This window comes from Lithobates pipiens, unplaced genomic scaffold (assembly GCF_037356315.1).
Source record: "Lithobates pipiens isolate NorthernLeopardFrog02 unplaced genomic scaffold, aLitPip1_a1.2 Scaffold_1, whole genome shotgun sequence".
NCBI lineage: Eukaryota > Metazoa > Chordata > Amphibia > Anura > Ranidae > Lithobates > Lithobates pipiens.
Window position 1 is genome coordinate 95,129,284 of NW_027507685.1, and position 22,283 is coordinate 95,151,566.

General features: G+C 40.7%; 1 protein-coding gene across 1 annotated transcript in view; it reads right to left on the bottom strand.

Annotated features, from left to right (window-relative positions):
* Positions 1–16,248: 16,248 nt before the first annotated feature.
* The window catches only part of LOC143950714 (gamma-aminobutyric acid receptor subunit beta-4-like), a 408,464-nt gene continuing 402,429 nt past the window's right edge, over positions 16,249–22,283 (bottom strand). The window contains exon 9 of the mRNA XM_077465189.1: positions 16,249–21,414. Coding sequence (XP_077321315.1) covers positions 21,046–21,414 — 369 coding nt within the window. The 3' untranslated portion in view covers positions 16,249–21,045. The remainder of the gene's footprint in view (positions 21,415–22,283) is intronic.

The following is a 22,283-nucleotide window of genomic DNA, read 5'->3' on the forward strand; positions in this document are numbered from 1 at the left end:
ATATGTGTACAAGACCCAAATAGGCTGGTAATGGGCAGGGAGGGCTACCCATGCCATTTTTCTGAATGATTTTCAACCATATTGCAGGAACCAGATATAACATTAAAACCGCAAGCAGTTTTAAATGGTGTTATTTCCGTTTAATGTCATTTTGTGCAGGGACTGTTCTAAACACGGGAAACACGTGGCACTTCACAGGCATACTATAGACACCCCCCAGGCACCATATTTAAAGGAATATTTCACTTTTTTTTTTTCACTTTAATCGTCATTAAAATCACTGCTCCCGCCAAAACGGTAGTTTTTAAAACTTTTTTTTGCAGTGACCCATGTCCCCTGAGGCAGGAGGCAGGTCGCCAAACCCTTTTTAGCACACTATCTTGCATATTAGCCGTTAAAATTAGCACTTTCCAATTCAAACGTTCGAGTCCCATAGACTTCAATGGGGTTCTAACGTTCGTACCGAACGCGGGGGTCGTTCGCAAGTTCTGGTGCGAACCGAACCGGGGGGTGTTCGGCTCATCCCTATTGCTGAACAGCCACCTGGCAACGAGACTGATACCAACAATGATGACAATGAGGAGAGGGAACCTGGCATGCTTGATGGCGAAATTGCCCAGCTGTTCAATTCAGACACAGAAGATGAGGACTTTGATGGATTTGTGGGAGAAGATTGATTAACAAATAATGTGAGTGGTATTGTTAAATAGTGGAATAAAGTACAAGTGAACTCACTGTTTTGCTTCCGTTACCTTTTTTTTATAGAGTGTATTGTTTAGCATGCGCCTTATAATGCAGTGCGCCTTATTTATGGGTCAAGTACAGAAATAGTACCCGTAATTGAGACTGCGCCTTATAATCCGGTGCGCCTTATAGTGCGAAAAATACGGTATATCCGATACTGGGTTGCAGCATTAACATCAATAACAACCAAGAAAATTTTAATCTAATTACAGAAATATTAACAAACTTTTGTCCTGGTTTATTTGCTGCTGGGCAGGGTGATGTCTACTATAAGATGTAGACATTTCATAATACGGCATAAAAATTTTGGGAGAAGAAATAACATTCTTGCCAGTGCAACGAGTTTTGCAAATTTACACAATTGCATTTATCACGATCGATAAAAGGCAGTATATACTCACAAAACGAAAAAAAAAAAAAAAATTGTAAAGCATTATTCACATGATTTCCCTGATTTCGAGGAACTGTCCCTCATTTGGAACAAAGTCCCTCTGTCTTTCTTTTTTGTCCCACATTTTGGTCTGATCTATATAGTTGTATATTAAATGCACTACTTATCTATCAAAAAGTGGTTTCCCAGTGCTAAAACTTTCTAAATTGCTGCATTTGTAATTTGCAAAAGCCAATATAAAGAAATAGTAATGGTAAAAAAAAAAGCACTTGTGGGTTTAAATAATCATTTTTTAAATACAATTCTCCTTTAGGTGAGTGTGACAGGGGTGTGTGTCCTATGCCTACATACTTTTGCTAATAGGTGTCCCTCATTCCCATCTCAGAAAATTTGAAGGTTTTTACTCACCTTTTCCCTATTCCAGAGCTACCCTTCCAATCTTGCTAACCAGTCTTCTTCAGAGTTGGATGACCCTGAGCGCCATTCAACCCTTTCCATGTGAGCCCAGGCTGTTGCTGACACACTTATGTAGGGGGTGTGCCATCATGTAGCCTGGGCTCACAATAAAATGCTGCATAGATCGGAGCTCACACCACATAGGGTGAGCATTAGTTTATTTAGGAAAGAAGCTATTCAAGGAAAGGGGTTCAGAGAAGGGTATGGGGGAGGGGAGACACACAGGTAGGGGTGAGCTCCAACTGGAGTTCTGCTTTAAAATCGAAAGGTGCCAAAATGTTGTGTATTCCACTTTTGTCTACTTGTCAGTTGCACTATAAAATAATAAAAAAAATAAAAAATAAACGCATTTTTGGTTTTAAGAACCTGGTTTATTTTTAAGGCCAAACATTATTTGAAATCTGCTGCCAGTGTGGATCTAGGCTTTATAAAATATATCTTTAAAATAAAAATAGTAAATAATAATGATTTAGTAAAAAAATATGTTACTAAAACTAAATGAAGTGACTTTTCATCATGTACTGGTGAATTAAAAAAAAAAGAAAAAAAAAAGCACACTCTAACTGCACCTGATTAGTGCAAAGACAAGCTCTTCAAGTAAAAATTACTTTTTTAATAAATAACCCTTTACCTGTAAATACCTCCTTTCCCTTTGATATTTAAACTGTAACTACATAAAGTAATAAAAAAAAAATTAAAAAAATATTCCCTACTACAGGTTCAGATGGGAGACATAAATAAAATGTGACTTAACCATTTAAGTGTAATCTTTGATGAACAATAAGCCTAAGTGACTAAAATAACCACATTTTGGGTTGATGACCCTCAGTAGAGATACTTCATCACCATTCAGAACTCAATTAGAAAGGGCCTCACAGCCAATGGGTTATACTGGTAAATATATATCCACTATATGCTAAGACCTGAGATCGCAGCAGCTGACCCAGGGTAGTCTCCTGGTGCCAAATTGTTTCTGAGATGTCATGTGAGCAAATTCCAAGAAGCTAGAAGATGGGAATCTGTCCCTACCATCAAAGGGCCACTTAGTTGTATTGGCCCACTGCAGGCCAAAGGTTGTTAAGCTGGCCTTTTTTATTTTCTATCAGCCAGCAGGCACATCAAAATAAATGAACAAATGTATTCCCTCATCCACAGATTTTGCTGCAACACTCACCTTCCATCTAGAACTGGATACAAGGTCAGCCTATCGAGAGAGCATGCAACAGAGTGCCAATGCAGTGGAACATTTAGGAGGCAGGCACATAGTGTTGTCACCATCTAATGGGAAATGCCGAAGCGGACAGGGTCATTCATGGCAGGTTCACCAGGTATTAGTTACATGAAAGCCACAGATTTAAAGATATTGAAAGTTAATTTGAAATTACATCAACACATTAGAGCTTATGCAAGAATATTGTGACAAATTTAGTTACAAATTTAAATGAATAGGTTTTAAATTTAAGCTGTACAATACAAATGTAGAGCCTAAAGGCAAGCAGTCGCTTCCAGCGCTATGAGGTCTTCTGTGGTAAAAAGAAGCAGGAACAGCAGTATTCCGAAACTGGGCAGATTCTGCCCTCCCCAGACGGGGTAATCCTATTGATACTACAAAAAAAAATGAAAGGCGTACGCACCTTGTGCATTACCAAAAAAAAAAATGTTTTTAATAATAAAATCAATAAAAAGTGGGTACTCACAAAGTGACAACTATCCATGAGCCATAAAACCACAAAATGTTGAGCAGTGCGGACACACAAATGCCATTTCACATCAAGGGGTATAAAGCTGACGCATTTCGGGGGCGCACCCCCTTCCTCAGAGCTAAGCTGATGAAAGGGGTGCATCCCTGAGACATGTCAGCTTTATACCCCTTGATGTGAAACGGCATTTGTGAGTCCGCACTGTTCAACGTGCGGTTTTATGGCTCATTGATAAATGTAGAGCCTAAATCGGGACATAAAATCAATTGCGTGTTATGGAATATCCTTATTTGTGTCACCATCTTTAAACATGTATATTATGGACAGAGACCAGAGGATACACACCAGGCTGGTGGTATCTTGTAACATTTGCAGGCACTGTCGTGTGATCTCTCATTGATGAGAATATACAAGATAATCATTTTCTTTAAAGCATCAGTAATGTAATGCTGCGTACACAAGATCAAACAATCGGGTGGAAAAGTTCGGCAAACTCAAGTTCGCCGGACAATCCCCCCGTGTGTAGCCTCCGGCGGACTTTTTTGACCCAAAAGTACGGCGGACTTAGAAAGTAGTTTTGCACTCCAATCTTCCCGCCGGACTTGCATTTCGGCGGACAATCGGGCCGTGCGTATGCCAGTCGGCCGTACTTTTGAAATGAGCGGACTTTTCCCGCCCAGAGAAAAGTCCGCTCATTTTGAGCACGTCTCCAGGTAGGCGGGCCCACGAAGGATGCGTAGCTGGCCCCGTCACTTGGTATGGACTTAAAGGGGAACCCCAACGCCGAAAAAATCGGCCTGGGGTCCCCCCCAGGTCCACATCAGACCCTTGTCTGAGCACGCTACCCGGCCGGCCAGGAAAGGGGGGGACGAGCGAGCGCCCCCCCTTCTGAGCCGTACCAGGCCGCGTGCCCTCAACATGGGGGGCGCCTGGGGGAAGGGGGGCCGCGCGGCCCTCCCACCCCAAAGCACCTTGTCCCCATGTTGATGAGGACAAGGGCCTCTTCCCGACAACCCTGGCCGTTGGTTGTCGGGGTCTGCGGACGGGGGGCTTATCGGAATCCGGGATACTGGCCCCCCACCCTAAGTCGAAAGAAGAGGGCGGCGACGAGGAAGAAAGACGGGCTCCTCCGCTAGTAAAAGAGCTAGAAGAAGATAAGGGAGGAGTCCGGCGAGAAGACCCCCGAAGACCCCGGAGCTGTGCAATAAACTATTTTAACCCTTGTGTGTTGTGTTTTTTTGTACTTTATTTTACAGGTGAATCGGTAGGGGTACATTGTACCCCATACTCATTCACATAGGGTGTGGGGCCAGTATCCGGGGGCCCCCTTATTGAAGGGGGCTCCCGGATTCCGATAAGCCCCCCGCCCACAGACCCCGACAACCAACGTCACCATGTTGAGGGCACGCAGCCTGGTACGGCTCAGGAGGGGGGGGGCGCTCGCTCGTCCCCCCCTTTCCTGGCCGGCCGGGTAGCGTGCTCGGACAAGGGTCTGATGTGGACCTGAGGGGGACCCCCACGCCGATTTTTTCGGCATTGGGGTTCCCCTTTAAGTCCATACCAGGTGGCGGGGCCAGCGACGCATCCTTCGCGGGCACCACCTACCTGGAGACACGCTCAAAATGAGCGGACTTTCCTCCACGTGTGTGGGCGAGTCCGTTCATTTCAAAAGTACGGCGGATAGTCCGGCGGACTTAGTATGCCGTATTAGTCCGCTGAAAAGGTGCCGTGTGTGGGCAAGTAGCCCGTTCGGAAAGTCTGGCGGACAGTCCGGCGGGAAGTCCGTCAGACTAAGTCCGCCGGATAGTCGGCTACGTGTGTATGCGGCATTAGTCGTCCGGTGAGTTTGGGTATACAGTGTATTGGTGCAGGTCCACAGTGTCTCTGGGAGAGCCTTGCATAGCAAATAGGAATCATTTGATAGCAACTCTGTCACGGAATTCCCTGTCTAGGTGAGAGGACATAAAATATATGCTAATGTACACTACTGTATAGCCAATGGTTTGTGGACAGCTGATCAAAACACCTAGTCATCAAAAGTCCAAAAGCATGGAGTTACCCCTCTTTGCAGCTGTAGAAGTGTTCACTCTTCTGGGAAGGTTTTCCTAATGATTTGGGAAGGAGTCTTTGAAAAAAACATTGTGAGGTCAGGTACTAATTTTGAATTAGAAGATCTGGCTCACAATCGGGTTTATAACATAGTCCAAATGGGTCCAGTAGGGTTAATGTCAGGGCTCTTTGCAAGCCACTCGTGTTCCTCCACACCAAGCTTTGTGCACAGTCATGCCTGAACAGAAAAGGGCCTCCTCAAACTGTTACCAGAAGGTTGGATTAGCGCACAATTGTCTAAAGACACTTTGAATGCTGTAGCATTAATAGTACCCTTCACTGGAAACACCTGAACTAATTTACAAGGGTACCTGCATATTTTTCTACAGGTAGGTGTGATAGTTGGGAGTCCACAAACCTTTGACCGTAAAGTATTTCACTTACTTTATCATAACAGCAGTTACCTATTCAAGAATTTTTAACTTCACTTTTAAACATACAAGCTCTGTCTAAGAGCTACAAGACGTCCACCAGAAATGCTTCTCTGTGCACCTCTCTGATTCAGTATTGCCTGCTGAATTGTTCCCATTGCACACTAGCGATGGTAGTTGGGCAGAGCTTAGCCAAGTATTTAGGGAGATAATGCCCGTTGTAAGAAAAATATACTAGACAAAGAAGGCATAAAGTATAGGTTCTAGCTAATAAGGGTAATAGCAACTGTGGCCCTCAGCAAGTTTGATCTAGGATTATGTTACTGGCCACCTGGACAGGGCTTTATCATAATGGATGGTGTATTGGCATTCCCAAATGGTTGGACTTTTTAAGGGTAAGTTTAAGCAGTATGGGGTTTTACAAACGTGTATTCCTTGTACATGTGGTAAAGCAATATATATCCTGGTCTGAAGCACAGTGAAAATCACAGAGAACAGGGGAAAAGGCAATAAAAATAGCTACAACAAAATGGCTCCATTCATATCTACATTTTGTGCACTTCAGGTCAACTTTCTTGTGCTGCAGCCTTCCTTCCCTGTCTGTTGGCTATGCTTAGTTGACACTAAAATGATCAAAAGCTGAAAGCTGCCCATTTTGCATTAGTTGACTTAGAACTCATGATAAGAGTAGGTCTGGCGACCTAGCCTTCTTGAAGGTTACTTCAAGGAGGCAGTCTGAAACCTTTTCTTATATAGTTCATAGAAAGGTGTTACCCCAAATGATGACCATCACCATCAAACTCACTCTTTTTGATCTTAGGCCATCATGAACACACCCCTTGAGAGTTCATCTTCACACCAAATTGGGCTGAAGTACTGCTGGAAAGAACAGCACTTAGCTCTGGAGAAAGCACTGCCCAGGAAGAGAAGAAGGACCTGTGATATCACATGACCAACCTAAAGATTGAAATATTTTAAGTCTGTGAAGGTTCTCATTTCTCCATGCCATATCTAGTTGTAGCTATTCACATCCAACTGGATTTGTTCTGTAATGCTGAAGATGCTTTTTAGCTCATCCAAGCCACATCTTCAGAAGATAAGGCTAGTTGAAAGAGACTAAATTTGGCCATAGCTGGCCGAGATTCGAACCATGTATGGACAAGCTGATTTTACCCAAGTTGATTGATCAATCAACTTGGGTACAACCAGCCTGTAGGATTTTATATGCGAATATTGCCAGCAACTATAGCCTCTATCAATATTCACGAAGTACATTCCCTGCCAGGATGGCTCATCCCCCTTGATGAAAGAACGCAATAGCCCCGTGGGAAGGATTCCATATTTGAGTGGGTTGCGGGAAAGAAAATCGCACCATCTATTGCCGGCTTAACTGCGACTAGAAAAGATTTAAAATGTGTAGAAGTAGTGGCTTTTATAAGCTATGGAACATCTTTAACATTACAGAACAAGTCAAGCTGAAAGTAAATAAATACTACTAAATAAGATTGTAAGTGTGTTTAATAGGTATAATAGGGTTCTCAAAAATGTAGGTCTAGGGTTGCTTCAGGGAGGCTGGTAGACATACTAATCTGATTACCAGACAGAGTAAATGAAACAGGATTTATAAGTCAACTTATCCTAATATCAACAGGATGTTTACCACTGCTTTTTATTTTTTTCCCCAAACCTTTATTCAATGTAAGTAGGGTTTTTTTTTATTTTTTTTACAATAAACAAATGTATGCAGTAATCATAAACTCACCCTAAATTTTAAAATACAACAATCATAAATTATTATACGAGAACTCTAAGCAACAGATTCCATTTATTCTATATAATAGTGTCATGTTATAACATGGATATATTCTGTGAACACCAATAAAAGAAAAAAAGGTAATTGAATGAATGACTTCAACATCTATAGCTGAAAAATTAGCAATGCATATTTCTGTGAAGTCATCTACAGTGGATGGGGTAACACAGTGTTCAGCAATTAGTATAGCAGCATTTGTGGCTCAGTATAGGAAATCTAAATAAATTAAATAATTCTAATCTACACTACAAAGAAAAAAATGCGGGATTTTGTTGCATATTTTTCCTGTGGTCTGACAGAGAATGAAACTTTTATACAAAACATTTCCAATCTAAGCGTGCATTGAACTAATTGCTAATGGTGCAAATCTCAGTGTTATTTTTGGTAGTTCAGATTACCAAAAGGCTTCTGGGAGAAAGGAACCAAAGGCTGCTCCATAGGCTATTATCTGCTTCTGCTATTCCCTGAGCACCCTTAGTTTAACTGCCAATGCCACCAGGTCCCATTCTTTTATCCTAGTATCCTTGGTAAGATTTTTAAAAGAAGGTAGCTCTGGGGGGTTTTTTCGCACCACATTTGCATTGGGCAGGGCATCCCAAACCATTCTGTGCAATTTGGTGTTATTTGCTGATCTATAATACACACTTTTGGAGCATGGTTTGGATCCCCTTTGACTTTAGTGGATCTTTTGGTTTGGAAATTCTGAATTTCGAAAAACAAATGTACAAATTTTGACTTCCATGGGACTTTTGATTTGGAAGTTCTGAATTTCTAAAATGTACAAATTTTGACTTCCATCGGTCTTTCGTTTCAGAAATTTAGAATTTTGAAAATGTACGAATTTTGACTTCCATGGGACTTTTGGTTTGGAAAATTTAGAATTTTGAAAGTGTACAAATTTTGACTTCTATGGGCTTTTTGGTTTGGAAAGACTCAATTTCGAAAAGGTACACATTTTAGACTTCCTTGAGACTTTTGATTTGGAAATTTAGAATTTCGAAAATATACAAATTTTGACTTCCATCGGTCTTTCGTTTTAGAAATTTAGAATTTTGAAAATGTACGAATTTTGACTTCCATGGGACTTTTGGTTCGGAAAATTTAGAATTTTGAAAATGTACAAATTTTTACTTCTATAGGCCTTTTGGTTTGGAAATTCTCAATTTCAAAAACGTACAAATTTTAGACTTCCTTGAGACATTTGATTTGGAAGTTCTGAATTTCGAAAATGTACACATTTTGACTTCCATCTGTCTTTTGTTTCAGAAATTTAGAATTTTGAAAATGTACAAATTTTGACTTCTGTGGGCCTTTTGGTTTGGAAATTCTCAATTTCGAAAAGGTACAAATTTTAGACTTCCTTGAGCCTTTTGATTTGGAAATTTAGAATTTCAAAAATTTACAAATTTTGACTTCCATGGGACTTTTGGTTTTGAAAACCAGAATTTCAACTTGCACATTTTTTTTAAAGTTTGGTGGCCAGGCCACAACTGATTGAAGTTTTAAAAAGTTTACTCATCTATCTCTCTCTCTCTCTCTCTCTCTATATATATATATATATATATATATATATATATATATATATATCGTCTTTGTAAATCTATTTTATTAGTAATGTAGGTTTAGCCAGGAATTCTTTGCACCTTTATAAACAAAAAAACAAAACAAAAACATTCTAAGACCTGCTGGTAGAGATGTCTACTGTTCTAGGGATTGAAAATACTATACTATAATAATACTATAATAATAATAGTACTCTTGCTTTGTTTTTCTCAATGCGTAACCCCCAAATTTAAAAAAAACCCAGCTACAGAGTTTAGGTGAAACAAGCGTAGTAATAATTAGGGTAAGTTTTTTTATGTTTTCTTTTTCTTTTTTTTTATTATAATACTTATTGAATTCTCATCAAAGTCTTATAGTTATAAGCTGATGAACCTGCAACTCTACTTGAACTATCTACTTTGGATTCTTATTCAGAATCAGACTCAGCTTTTGTCAAACTCCTATAATTGTTTTTTTTGTTTCTTACATTTGCATATATTTTAAATTGATAAGCTATATTTCTTCCATACAGAAAACAAGGAGATAAGAAGGAACCATATACAATGAAAAAGGCCAGGGAAGAGGCAAAGGGTAGGCTTGTTTGGTTGTGGGAATTATTTTTAATTCTAGAAAAGTTTTATTTATGATACGCTATCATTTTTTCACAAACTCTACTCCTGAATACTTTTTCTAATTTTGTCAAAACATTCTTTGTAAACAAATCTTTCAAAAAATTTCTTTCGACATTTTTAGTCAATTACAAATTCCTCATATTAAGGAGAACCCAACAAATATCTTCAGCATTCCAATACCCAAATAGCTTAAAGTATGCTAATAATATTATTTTTAAAATGTAAAAAAAATCCTTAGCATGTTTTATTGAAAATCAAATTTTTGTAAAATGGTATGTATAAAATATCAAGCATTTGTAGTAGAAACTACTAACGCCTATCCTTGCCCTCTAATTTTGACTAGCTGCCTTTTTTTTTTTTTTTACTACTTGTGGATACCAGTTTTACTGTTGACAGCACTACACTACATGAATACCCCAGTGCTTTGGTTTTAAGGACGTATCTACAATAGATATTACACACATCCTAAGATTGGCAAAATCATGCCATAAGTTAGGCGGTATGTAATAGCTAGACCAAGAAATTCAGAAAAATTTGTAAACAAGGTAGTTTATATTTACACCCATTAAGTATTAATGAGTTGTAACGTACACTCATTAGATTCAGTTGTTAGGTATTATATTAGGTAAGTATGTCTAATTAGCAAAGTTAGAAAAAAATAGCTCAGACAGTATAATTTTGAAAAAATATAAAACCATTTGTAACCACTCTGAACTGTGCCCCCTCCTCAAGAGGCAGGCAGCACGTATCTACACATTTTTTTGTTGAAATATGAGCAAGGGTGAAGGGAATGGAGGAGATCTTAAATGGGTCAGGGCCCAACAGTTGCCTCCCCAGAATGTCTTTTTTTAAATCCTCAAAAGACATTGATTTCAGTTCACTGATGCAGTCCTGCTGTAACGTTAACTTACAGTATTGCTGGTCTCTATATCATGTACACTAGGTAGCTAAAATTTTTGGACATCTGATTATGACAACTATTTGAACTTGTTGGACATCCCTTCCAAAATATGGAGTTGCCTCCTACTTTTTTATTTTTTTTACTTTTGGAATTTTTGCCCATTCAACTCAAGTAGTATTTGGCAGGTCAGGTACCGAAGTTGGATGGCAAAGCCTGCATTAGGATTGGAGTTTTAATTCATCCCAAAGGTGTTCAGTAGGGTTGAGGTCAGGGTTCTGTGATGGTCACTCACCCAACTGGTCAAGCCAAGTCTTTATGGAGCTGGATCATCAGATAATTTATTTCATAGTAAACTTTCCTGTTTTTAAATTTTTTTTTAAGCTTTACAACTAGGGTTGCACCGATATATCGGGTGGTGAAAATTATCGTCTGAAAATATGGTTATTGGTGGTTTGCCGATAGAAAAAAAAAGGTCTGAACTCTATTGGGAAAGCTTTTCACAAGATTTTGGAGTGTGTCTTTAAGAATGTTCGCCCATTTAGCCAAAGTAGTATTTGACAGGTCAGGTCCGGATGTTGGGTGGGAAGACCTGCCTCAGGATTGGAGTTTTCATTCATCCCAAAGCGGTTCTATAGAGCTGAGGGCAGGGTTATGTTAAGGCTCTAACCCCACTGGTCAAGCCAAGCCTTTATGGAGCTGGATCAACAGATTGTCTGAAAATAGGGTTATCAGCGTTTTGCCGATAGAAAAGAAAAATTAAAAGGTGCCAATAATGGCTTTCTGCGTCCCATTGACTTCAATGCAAAAACGCCCTCTAATAACTTCAATGCAATATTGCATCCCATTGATTTTTTTTTTTTAAACTGTCCATTTCAGTTTTCAGCCAAATTGTTTTGGGCACTATAATCCCACTATGTGTCACTAAAAAACGACTCTGATGAACAACAGCCCTTTATTTATTGCAACTCCAAGCCACAAAAAGGTTACCAACAAAAGGGTTACCTTTTTTCGATTTTTACAGTGGTGCAGGTATATAGGAGTTTTTACATGTTCTGATTGGTTTAGTGGCTTGATCAGGGAATGAAGCGACTGTTTAGGTCGTTTTGTAGAGTGTTTGGATCAATGATGCAGTCCATGAACTCCAAAACTCAGTGAATCTCGAGATTCCATTAATTTTGTGGTTTGAGCTGCCATTAGTGGCCTAGGCCATCCATTACCTTTTGGATATTGCTGAAACTATGGTGCCAGTGAACCAACCTGTTCCTTTTGGGTAATTCCTGTTTGACCTTAAATGACAATACTAACTTAGGTAAACTTAACACCCCACCTTTCCAGGGTCATCTTTTTAGACAATATCGGACACAAAGCAGTTGAAAATTTGACATTGAATTATTTTATATTATTTTCTGTACAATGCAAGTAATGAACGAAGAAGGTTAGAACTATTTTTACAACCAAAATTTTAAATTTTTTAAACTAGCGGTGTAGTTTTTCTTTACTTTTACTTCTTTTACTTCATGTTTTGGTGAATACGTAAGGAGTTCAAAGTCCTTAATGAATAGTGGTCCAGGGCCAGGGGACTGACAGTTTAACTGCCCTACTGACAGCAAATAAGTAGCAGATTAATCCTTTCCTGGCATTTACCCATCTCCAATGTAAAAAGCCCAATGTATTTTTAACATGGGTCCATATTCATGCAAGGAAATCTCATACTGGTTTTCGGACCCTCCAGCCTAGCATTGATGGGCATATGGGCTGGTGTTACCATTGGAAGCCATTATGGCCCTCTGCTCTAACTAGGGGAATACTGGCCCTTATTTATTGGCAATCAAAGCTCTAATTTTGGGGCTTGTCACACTTTCACTGTAAATCTAGGTTAGATAAGGGTTTTCCTGGTCCTGTTTGTTCATCCCTACTGCCAATCAATACAGTAGGGCAGCTTTAAGGGGACACTGTCACTTTGCCCACCCGCCCCCTATGCATGTTCTCTTGCTGCCTCCTTTCTTTGCCAGAACCCTTGCTCCATTGCTTTATTGGAGCATGGCTTTTAGGTATGGGGGAGCATGTGATCTTCCCTATGTTATAATGCCTGAGTGGCTAAATGCCCAAATACTGTCAGATGTGGAAGGGTAGTCTTCATTCACCCATGAGCAAAAATAATTACATAGCTTTTGGCCTGCTCCCCGAGCCTCACCCCCAACATTCCCCAAGTCCCGCCCACTGGCTGTCCCACCAAGTCCTTCAGTGCCTCTGCCCCCCTCACATCTGTATGCTCTCAGCCCCCCTCACACCTGTATGCTCTCGGACCCCCTCACACTTGTATGCTCTCGGCCCCCCTCTCACCTGTATGCTCTTAGCCCCCCTCACACCTGTATGCTCTCAGCCCCCTCACACCTGTATGCTCTCAGCCCCCCTCATACCTGTATGCTCTTAGCCCCCCTCACACCTGTATGCTCCCAGCCCCCCTCACACCTGTATGCTCTCAGCCCCCCTCACACCTGTATGCTCTTAGCCCCCCTCACACCTGTATGCTCTCAGCCCCCCTCACACCTGTACGCTCTCAGCCCCCTCACACTTGTATGCTCTCAGCCCCCTCACACCTGTATGCTCTTAGCCCTCCTCACACCTGTATGCTCTTAGCCCCCTCATACCTGTATGCTCTCAGCCTCCTCACACCTGTATGCTCTCAGCCCCCCCTCACATGTGTATATATTACACACACAAACCCCCCCTTTTAACTTGTATGACAGCCTTTACTTGTAAGGTGGTCTTCCTAGTCCCAGCTCTTGTTTCCACGTGTGGCTGAGACACAGATAGGAGCTGCAGTCCAGGATACATTACAGGCAGCACTCACGTGGAGTGCACATGCAGGATGTTGCCAGAGGTGGCAGCAAACAGTCTGATGTGAGCTCAGTGAGCTCAATGAGACAGAGCAGCAGCAGCTGCTGACCCTCATACAGAAGCATCCATGGAGCTCCTCTGCACCCGCACCTGCCTTCTCCCATCCCCACCAGGCTGCCAGGCTTAGTCATAGCTCGCTAGCCTTTTATATATGTTTTTATGGACTTGCTGAAATAAAGGTGATTTTACTGGATATGTGGCCAACCAAAATTAATTTTGCTCATTGGTATCTGTGATGGATGGCACCTGTTCTGTTTCGTATTAGTGGAGATGGGAGATTGACTTTCATCCACCCAGGTTTGGCACTTGAGCTTACACAGAGTTGGCTCCCATATTAAGGAGGTAGCAAGAGAACCTAAATTGGTAAGTGCACCCTGCTTGGGGATAGGGGCTATCAGCAGACACAGGGGTTGATTTTCTAAAGGCAAAATAGACTTTTCACTCTGCAAGAGAAGTTGCACTTTGCAAGGGTTTTTTCCCCAGAACTGGGCCCCGAGATGAAGTTCTGCTAGCTTCCATCATCCAATCACGTGCAAGCAACGATTGGGTATTCTTTGCAAAGTGAAATTTCACAACGGACACTAAAGCTCTGGGGAAATTTCCCCTGCAAAGTGAACATGTGTCAATTGGGTTTTAATTTTTAATAATTATTGACAGGCAATTATTGAATGCTTCTACTGATCATCATGAAATCATATTTATAATCACAGAGTACAATACAAAAAAAGTGAATATGAGTGTTTTACGTCTCAGGTTAAAAGAAAAAAAAAAAGAAAATAAATGTAATCAGTCTTCTTGATAAAACACAAATTTACGAATGGCATACTTTTTTTTTTGGTTTTCTTTTTTACATACATACATATATGAAATATAAAAGCTTGACAAAAAGTGAGCTCATCCTGCATAAACAGAAAAAGAGTTATTTAAAGCAGTATAGGTAAATAAATAATACAAAATAACAAAATACAGAAGTTGCTATCTATGTCGTAAAGGAATCATTTTTTACACTTGCCTAGGGAAACGATGCTTGTTTCACACATCTAATATTTGCAGTGGAGCTTTTCAACTTTTATTTTTTCCAAATTTTTTTTTTCAATTTTTTTCACACAATTGGGTGCTTGAAGTGAACATGGGTCCCGGCAAACAAGTAAAAGTGAATTCGCAAGAACGTCAACCTCATAGGTTGGCCAGACATGGCCCATGACAATCAATCAATACAACAAATTCAAAACATGGCTTGCAATGGTTAAGCAGTTTAGAAAAATGCAAGGAATTCGAATAATTCAATCTCACGCCAACGTGTTGGAAAAATCTTTGCCAACTGTATTGGAATTAAAAAAAAGGGGGGGGGGTGAAGCAATTATCACGTGTGTGCCACATCCACGCCGGTAACATGATGGCGGCTCGATTTGGCAGCACGCAATTGGCTTGAAGATGGGCAGATTTTTTATTTTTTTTGTATTTTTTTTAGAGTCTGTATTTTCTTAGGTGTGCATGGCCTTCAACTTAGGATTCAACATAATACCAATAGTTGAAACGCTGTGTATCTACAACAACAAACACACAAAAAAAGACAACTTTATGGTATTTGTACAGCTTCCTAATGTTATAATGGGGTGACGTTTCATGTCAATGAGTGACAAAAAAAAAACAAAAAACTGCAGCATACCTTCAACCATTTTTTTTTTTTTGTAAAGCACATAATATTCCAGGCTGGAGTCAACAACTAAACCAAACTGCACCACATTCACTTAAGTCTTGTAGTTTGTGCCATACATACATCACTATGAGGAAGCAAGACCAACAAGACTGAGATTGGCCTCTAGGAGTGGAGTGACTCTTAAAATCTGTAGATACTAAGCACATCCTATCTGCAAAAAGCAAAAAAATAAATAAAAAAATAAATAAATAAAAAATTGTATCAGTTTAGGTTTGAAGAAAGCCAAAAAGAAAAAAAAAATAATTCCACGGCAAAAAATGTTGTCAAAATATTAACACACCCTCATAAACTTGCTCCATTTAGACCTAATTCCATGTAAAAAAAAAAAAAAAAAAAAAAAATTAGCAGACTTCGGTAAGTTGAGACAGGATCTTTGCTTCACATATCGCTAAATATGAACGGCAAAGTGTAGAAAAATGAAAACATGTAAATTGATTAAAAATGGTGCAACCGTTTTTGCTTTACAAAAATTTCAGTTTCACCTTGATGCAAAGACCCATTTTTTTATTTTTTATTTTTATTTTATTTTATTTTTTTTACTGAAAACTCCATGATTTAACTTTAATTGGATGTCCTTACACCTACGAAAAACCATTTAATATGAAATACTTTTAGCATAATAATCCACTAACATTCAAGTTTTTTTAGGCATGGCTCCATTTTTTGTAAAATATTTATTTATTTTTTTGTTCTTGAGACAGTGCTGTGTGGAGGGTTAGCCTCACAGTATATTTAATACATATCTATAAAATGCCTCGATCCTCTGTAGTTTTGGCACCGCTCATGTCCCTGAGCCAGTGGAGGTCATTTATTAAAAGTGGGGCACGACAGAAACTAGAGCAGATACGATTCGGGTTTGCAAAACTGGGCTTCTTTTACTGTAATGACATTGATGTAAACCTCCCATAATATGCCGCAATGTGAAAATTCCTGTGCAAAGCCAGGTTTGTTAGGTGATGTTACTTGGGTTTCATGTTTTCAATTTTTTATTTTTTTTAAGATTACAGTACAGTTGCACACTTTTGGTAGATGCTTCAAAGCCATGCACCCTGAGAAGCAATATCCCCTTTTAATAAAAGGCGCCCCAATCACAAAAAAAAACATACAATAAAATATTTCTGGCCCCTGCATGCAATTTATTTTATTTTATTATTATTTTTTGCATCAAATAATTGGCACGGGTTTAATAAATGCCCCCCATTATGTATGACTTGGCACTTAATTTGTTTATGAATACGCACGGTTTCAGTCCATTTCAGATTATACCTGAACAAACTTCAAATTCTAGCGATAGCAATTTTGCACAGATGCAAGTTTGATAAATATTAGCTTTTGAAACTGATTGGAGATAGGCATAACTTTGCTCATCCAGGGCATATATATGCCAATGCATATAGTAACGACTGGCTAAACTTGTTTTTCAGATTTTACAGTAATTGTGTTTATGGCATGCTACTGGTTTATGTTTTTTTTTTTTTTTTAAGAATCTGTCCTGGAGATCTTTAAATCTCCAAAAAAATAAAATAAAATAGTTTAACTGATGCTGACTAACGTTTTACTCATCCTTTTTTAAATAGGGGTCCAACACCAGTCCCAACTCTTCCCCCACCCACACTGCAGAGAAGGACCCTTGCTCTCTATGTGGAAGCAGTGGTCTCTATACCTGCTTATCTGACATGCCCCTTCCTGTATCAGGCTAGGTTCACACCGTAGTGATGCGGGAACGCCGCATATCCGCGGCGTTTTCCCGCATCGCATGCCTCCCGCCAGCAGTTCACACTGCCCTATGCGGACTGCTGGGAGTGTCAATGAAATCTTAATGACACCCCCAGATCAGTCCGCATATCGCAGTGCGATCTGCAAACTCGGACAGGAATCGGATCGCATGGTGTGAACACCCATGCGATCCGATTCTGCTGCGGACCAAAAAAAGGGTCCCGTGCGAGTTTGCGGCGGGTGCGATGCGAATTCAGCCATACTATCTGTATGGCTGAACTCGCATCGCTACAGAGATCGGATGTGATTTGCACTGCAGTGCGGTGCGAATCACATCCGGGTCTCCCACCCGCAACGGTGTGAACCCAGCCTCACAGATAGAGCTCTCCAATCAGCAAAGCTCATGCTGCCTGCTGATTGGACAACTCTAGCTCATTACTCATCAGGGGACCTGCCTGACCTCTGTAGAGACACCACTGCTCTTACACACAGAGCAGTGGTTCTTCCCTTTAGCCGGGGGGGGGGGGGGGGTTCTGGAATCTATTATAAAGATAAGAGTAAGATACACTATATTACCAAAAAGTATTGGGATGCCTGGTTTTACACGCACATGAACTTTAATGCATCCCAGTCTTAGTTTGTGGGGTTCAATATTGAGTTGGCCCTCCCTTTGCAGCAATAACAGCTTGAACTCTTCTGGTGAAGGCCGTCCACAAGGTTTAGGAGTTTGTCTATGGGAATGTTTAACCATTCTTTCAGAGGCGCATTTGTGAGGCACTGATATCGTAGGTACGGGCCTTTAGTCCATAGGGTTCAATGTTGAGTTGGCCAAACCCTTTGCAGCTATAACAGCTTCAACTCTTCTGGGAAGGCTTTCCACAAGGTTTAGGAGTGTGTCTATGGGAAAGTTTAACCATTCTTTCAGAGGAGTATTTGTGAGGTCAGGCACTGACGTTGGACAAAAACGCCTGGCTCGCAGTCTCCGCTCTAATTCATCCGTTGGAGTTCTATCAGGTTGAGGTCAGGACTCTGTGCAGGCCAGTCAAGTGCCTCCACCCTAAACTCGCTCATCCATTACTTTATGGACCTTGCTTTGTGCACTGGTCCAAATCATTTGGTGGAGGGGGGATTATGGGGGTGTGCAGAACAGGAAGGGGCATCCTGAAACTGTTCCCACAAAGCTGGGAGTATGAAATTGTCCAAAATGTCTTGGTATGCTGAGGTCTTAAGCGTTCCCTTCACTGGAACTAAAGGGCCAAGCCCAACCCCTGAAAAACAACCCCACACTATAATCCCCCCTCCACCAAATGATTTGGACCAGTACACAAAGCAATGTCCATAAAGACATGGAGGAGCGAGTTTGGGGTGGAGGAACTTAACTGGCCTTCGCAGAGTCCTGCCTCAACCCGATAGAGAACCTTTGGGATGAATTAGAGTGGAGACTGCAAGCCAGGCCTTCTCGTCCAACACCAGTGCCTGACCTCACAAATGCGCCTCTGTAAGAATAGTCAAACATTCCCACAGACACACTCCTAAACCTTGTGGACAGCCTTCCCAGAAGAGTTGAAGCTGTTATAGCTGCAAAGGGTGGGCCAACTCGATATTGAAGACTGGGATGCCAATGTGTGTGTAAAGGCAGGCGTCCCAATGATTTTGGTATAGGGGTTTATTTACTAAAGCTAGCAAGAGAGCAAAATTAGTCACATATCTGCATAGAAACCAATCGGCTTCTAGCCTCAGCTTGTTCAATTAAGCTTTGGCAAAAAAACCTGGAAGCTGATTGGTTTCTATGCAGAATTGTGACTAATTTTGCACGCTCTAGCTTTAGTAAATAAACCCCATAGTTCTTGTGCAGCATCAATGGAATTTTTTTTAATTTATTTTTTTGCTGAAACTTTGAAAATTTGCAATCTTTATGCTGGGTTCACACTGAAGCACGGAGCGCCTTACAATGGGGGGTCCGGTGCATCCTTGTTTACTGTTTTCAGTCCAAATATTTGGCTGAACTCAAACCCGAAACGGACCAGAAGACGCACAGGATTCCTGTGCAATTCGCACCGGAGCCACTCCGGAGAGAGGTGTTAAGCGGATCCATAGTGAGCCGGTCACAGTCTCCTGACATGCGAATTCGATGCCGGGAAAACCCAGCATCCTATTCGCACTAGTGTGAACCCAGCCTTAGCTAGACTCTTGGGCCTTGATTCACTATGAAGAACTCAGCAACATTACCAAAGGGTAATATCGCTGAACATTGTACTGCTAATAGTTGATTGCTTACATATTTTTTTTAAATTATATTTTATTACATTTTTATTTTATATTATATTTTATAACTTGTTCAAAATGAAATTAGGCAGGAGTTTTAGTTGAAAATGTATGTCAAGTTTAGTGCTGAAAATATTTATATTTTCTTGTAAAAACATTTTAAACAAATAGCTTGCCATACCAAGCGCACTGCTGGTTGGTATTGTCATTGATTATAGGGTCATGGGCATGTGGGCACTGCTGATAAATAAAAACCCATACACCCATAATATATTTAAGAAAAGATCCCAAAAAAACAACAACATGACCACCCCATCCCCCCCAAGCTCCAGCTCTTACATCTAATGGGCTTAAAAGAAGTGCAGAGACCCTCGGGGTAGCTGGTATACATGTAGCAGGGCTTTTGGGTATTTTAGAATAGGACTATGACTGTAAAAGAACACAGCAAGAGAGGGATGCATTTATATTTTCATATCTGTTTAATACTGTTTGTATCCTTGTAAAATCTTTGAATAAATAACTATTGCAAAGAGAGAACACAGCAAAGCAACAGTAAATGCATTGGAACCTTTTTTTGTAATCCTTTAAATCTCTAAATAAAGTGGCAAGGGATTTATTTTAAAGTTTTTTTTTATTTTTATTTTTTTTGCTAAATGGGTGAGAAAATTTTCAGAATAGATTTTTTTAATTGATAAAAATGTTCGCCTTATTGAGAGCTAAAATGTGGTCACCTTTCACAAATCAAGAAACAATAAAAAAAATAGCTAGAAGCTAAAAGTTATTCACTGTTAAAAAAAAAAAATACCGGTAGCTAAAAGTAAACTGAGGTTGAAGAAGCGTACCTACCTACTTTTAGTGAATCAAGGCCTTTTTTGCATCTTAATTATTTATTGTCTATTTTCTAATATGTTAAATGTGCATCTGCTTAGTTAAATTTATGTCCAAATTTAGGTGAAAATTAGATGAAGGTTCAATAGTCGGTTTGCATTTTAGGTCTAAATTTACTGAAAGGCAGAAAATTCACAATGAGATAGTAATTCTAAAATGCAGTTTTTGCCCATTTTTGTTTCGATTGTGCAATATGTATTTTATGTTTTTGATGACCCACCCAAATAAAATTTGACTAATACTAGGTTTTGGATTTGCCATGCCGTTGTGGTTTGATTTTGTATTTAGCTTTATCCCCCCCCCCCCCCCCCCCATATATTAATAAAATGTTTTAATCAAAGGCTCTCCGTTGAGACATCAACTCCATCATGTGCAATTCAAGCCTGCAACTGGGAATATCCTGCTCTATAGAGTCTTTTCTGTGCCTTTATAGCTCCACAATATGTAGCAATAATTATTTTAAACTGCATAAAGAGAGGAAATAATTGCCGGTATCGCCTAACCTTGTTCTACTTACTCCTCATACTCTGTATTGGAGTATCTTTAATTAACACATTTTTTTTTATTACAATGATTAAGTCGCGAGAAAAGGTTTCTTCAGAATAACATCCAAAATGACTCACAGTACCCAGCCATAATCTACTTCCAGGTAAAATGAATACTTTTTCTTTAAAAAAAAAAAAAGGGAAAAACCTTTAGAAATTTGATGAAAAAAAGTGTGACAAAAAAGTGCAATTCTCCTCCCCCCCTCTTTGTAGGATTGAATGGCTACTTCTGTCGCTGGCCCAGACATCAAACTGTGAAGCAAGAGGGGGGTGGGAAATTTAGGTGAAGCTTGTGTCCTGTGGAAGGAAGGGTGTGCACAGCTTTAGGGTGAAGGGCAATGAAAAAATGCTTCAGTTGACATAGTACATCCAGTAAACCAAGTTAAAAAATCCAAACGTGATGGGGAAAATGATCCTGGACCATTTGTCGATGGTGCTGACATCGGTCAGGTCTGGAATCTTAAGCTTTAACTTAGAAGAGCGTCGCCGGAGGCGGCAGTTGGCACGTCCACGTGTGGCTGCTAGAGGAACGTGGCGCTCCAGGGGAGTCTGCCCAAAAGTGTCCCCTCTAGATGTTAGCTGCTTGCGGAACTGGATCCCTGAGGTGTCATATGACAGGACGGAGTTCCGGGAATCACCAATACTGCTTCCCATCTCAGCTGACATCAACTCGCTGCTCATGTCAAGGGTGCTAAGAAGAATGTTTCCATATGGGTCAACCTAGAGAGATGGACATGGTTATCATAATCACATAATACATATACACATATACGACACATACACATGCTGTTATTTTGTTGAAACATTGTCCATTTTTGCCTTTTCTTGCAGAAGATACAGTTTCATACATGGATTTTTACCAATGTGGGCAAAGTTGACAAAGGGCCTCTGTCAGGAAGGGCATGCCAGCACCCAAGATGGCTGCCGAAGAAGACGACCTGTTACCTCTTCATGTCAGGAAGGGCATGCCAGCACCCAAGATGGCTGCAGAAGAAGATGATCTATTACCTCTGCCCCTGTCAGGATGCCATTGGTGTGCACGCACCATGTGACAGCTTTTGCTGCCCAAACAGGCTATTTAAACTCAGCCAGTTTCCATGCTCAGTGCTGTCTGCTCTACAGCGTTCCCTGTGTAACCTGCAATTAGCTACCTGACTTCTGTTCCTGTTGTGACCCGGTTTGCTTCCTGATGTTCCTGTTTCCTGCCTGTATCCGACCCCGGCTTGTCCCCCACTCCGCACCTGCCTGCTCCTTCTGCCACTCCGCTGCCAGCCTGTTGATGATCCGACCTGTAATCTGATTCTGCTTCAGCCCCTGTTCCTGACGTGCCCGTTGTGTATGACCCGGCCTGCCTGTACTTGCCTTCTCTTCAGCCTTGAGGGTGCCACCATCCCTTCTGCTGCATCTGCACTTCTGCCTTTGGGGACCAGTTGTCTACTTGTTCCAGCTACCTGCCTACCACTGCTCTGGGATTTCTACAGACACCTCTACAGCCCGGCCGAGTGCTCCGAGCCAGCTCCAGGTTTAGCGATCCCGCCAGGCACTCGTGCTACTCTGCATCTCTGTGCTTCCTGTCAGCTCTATCAGGG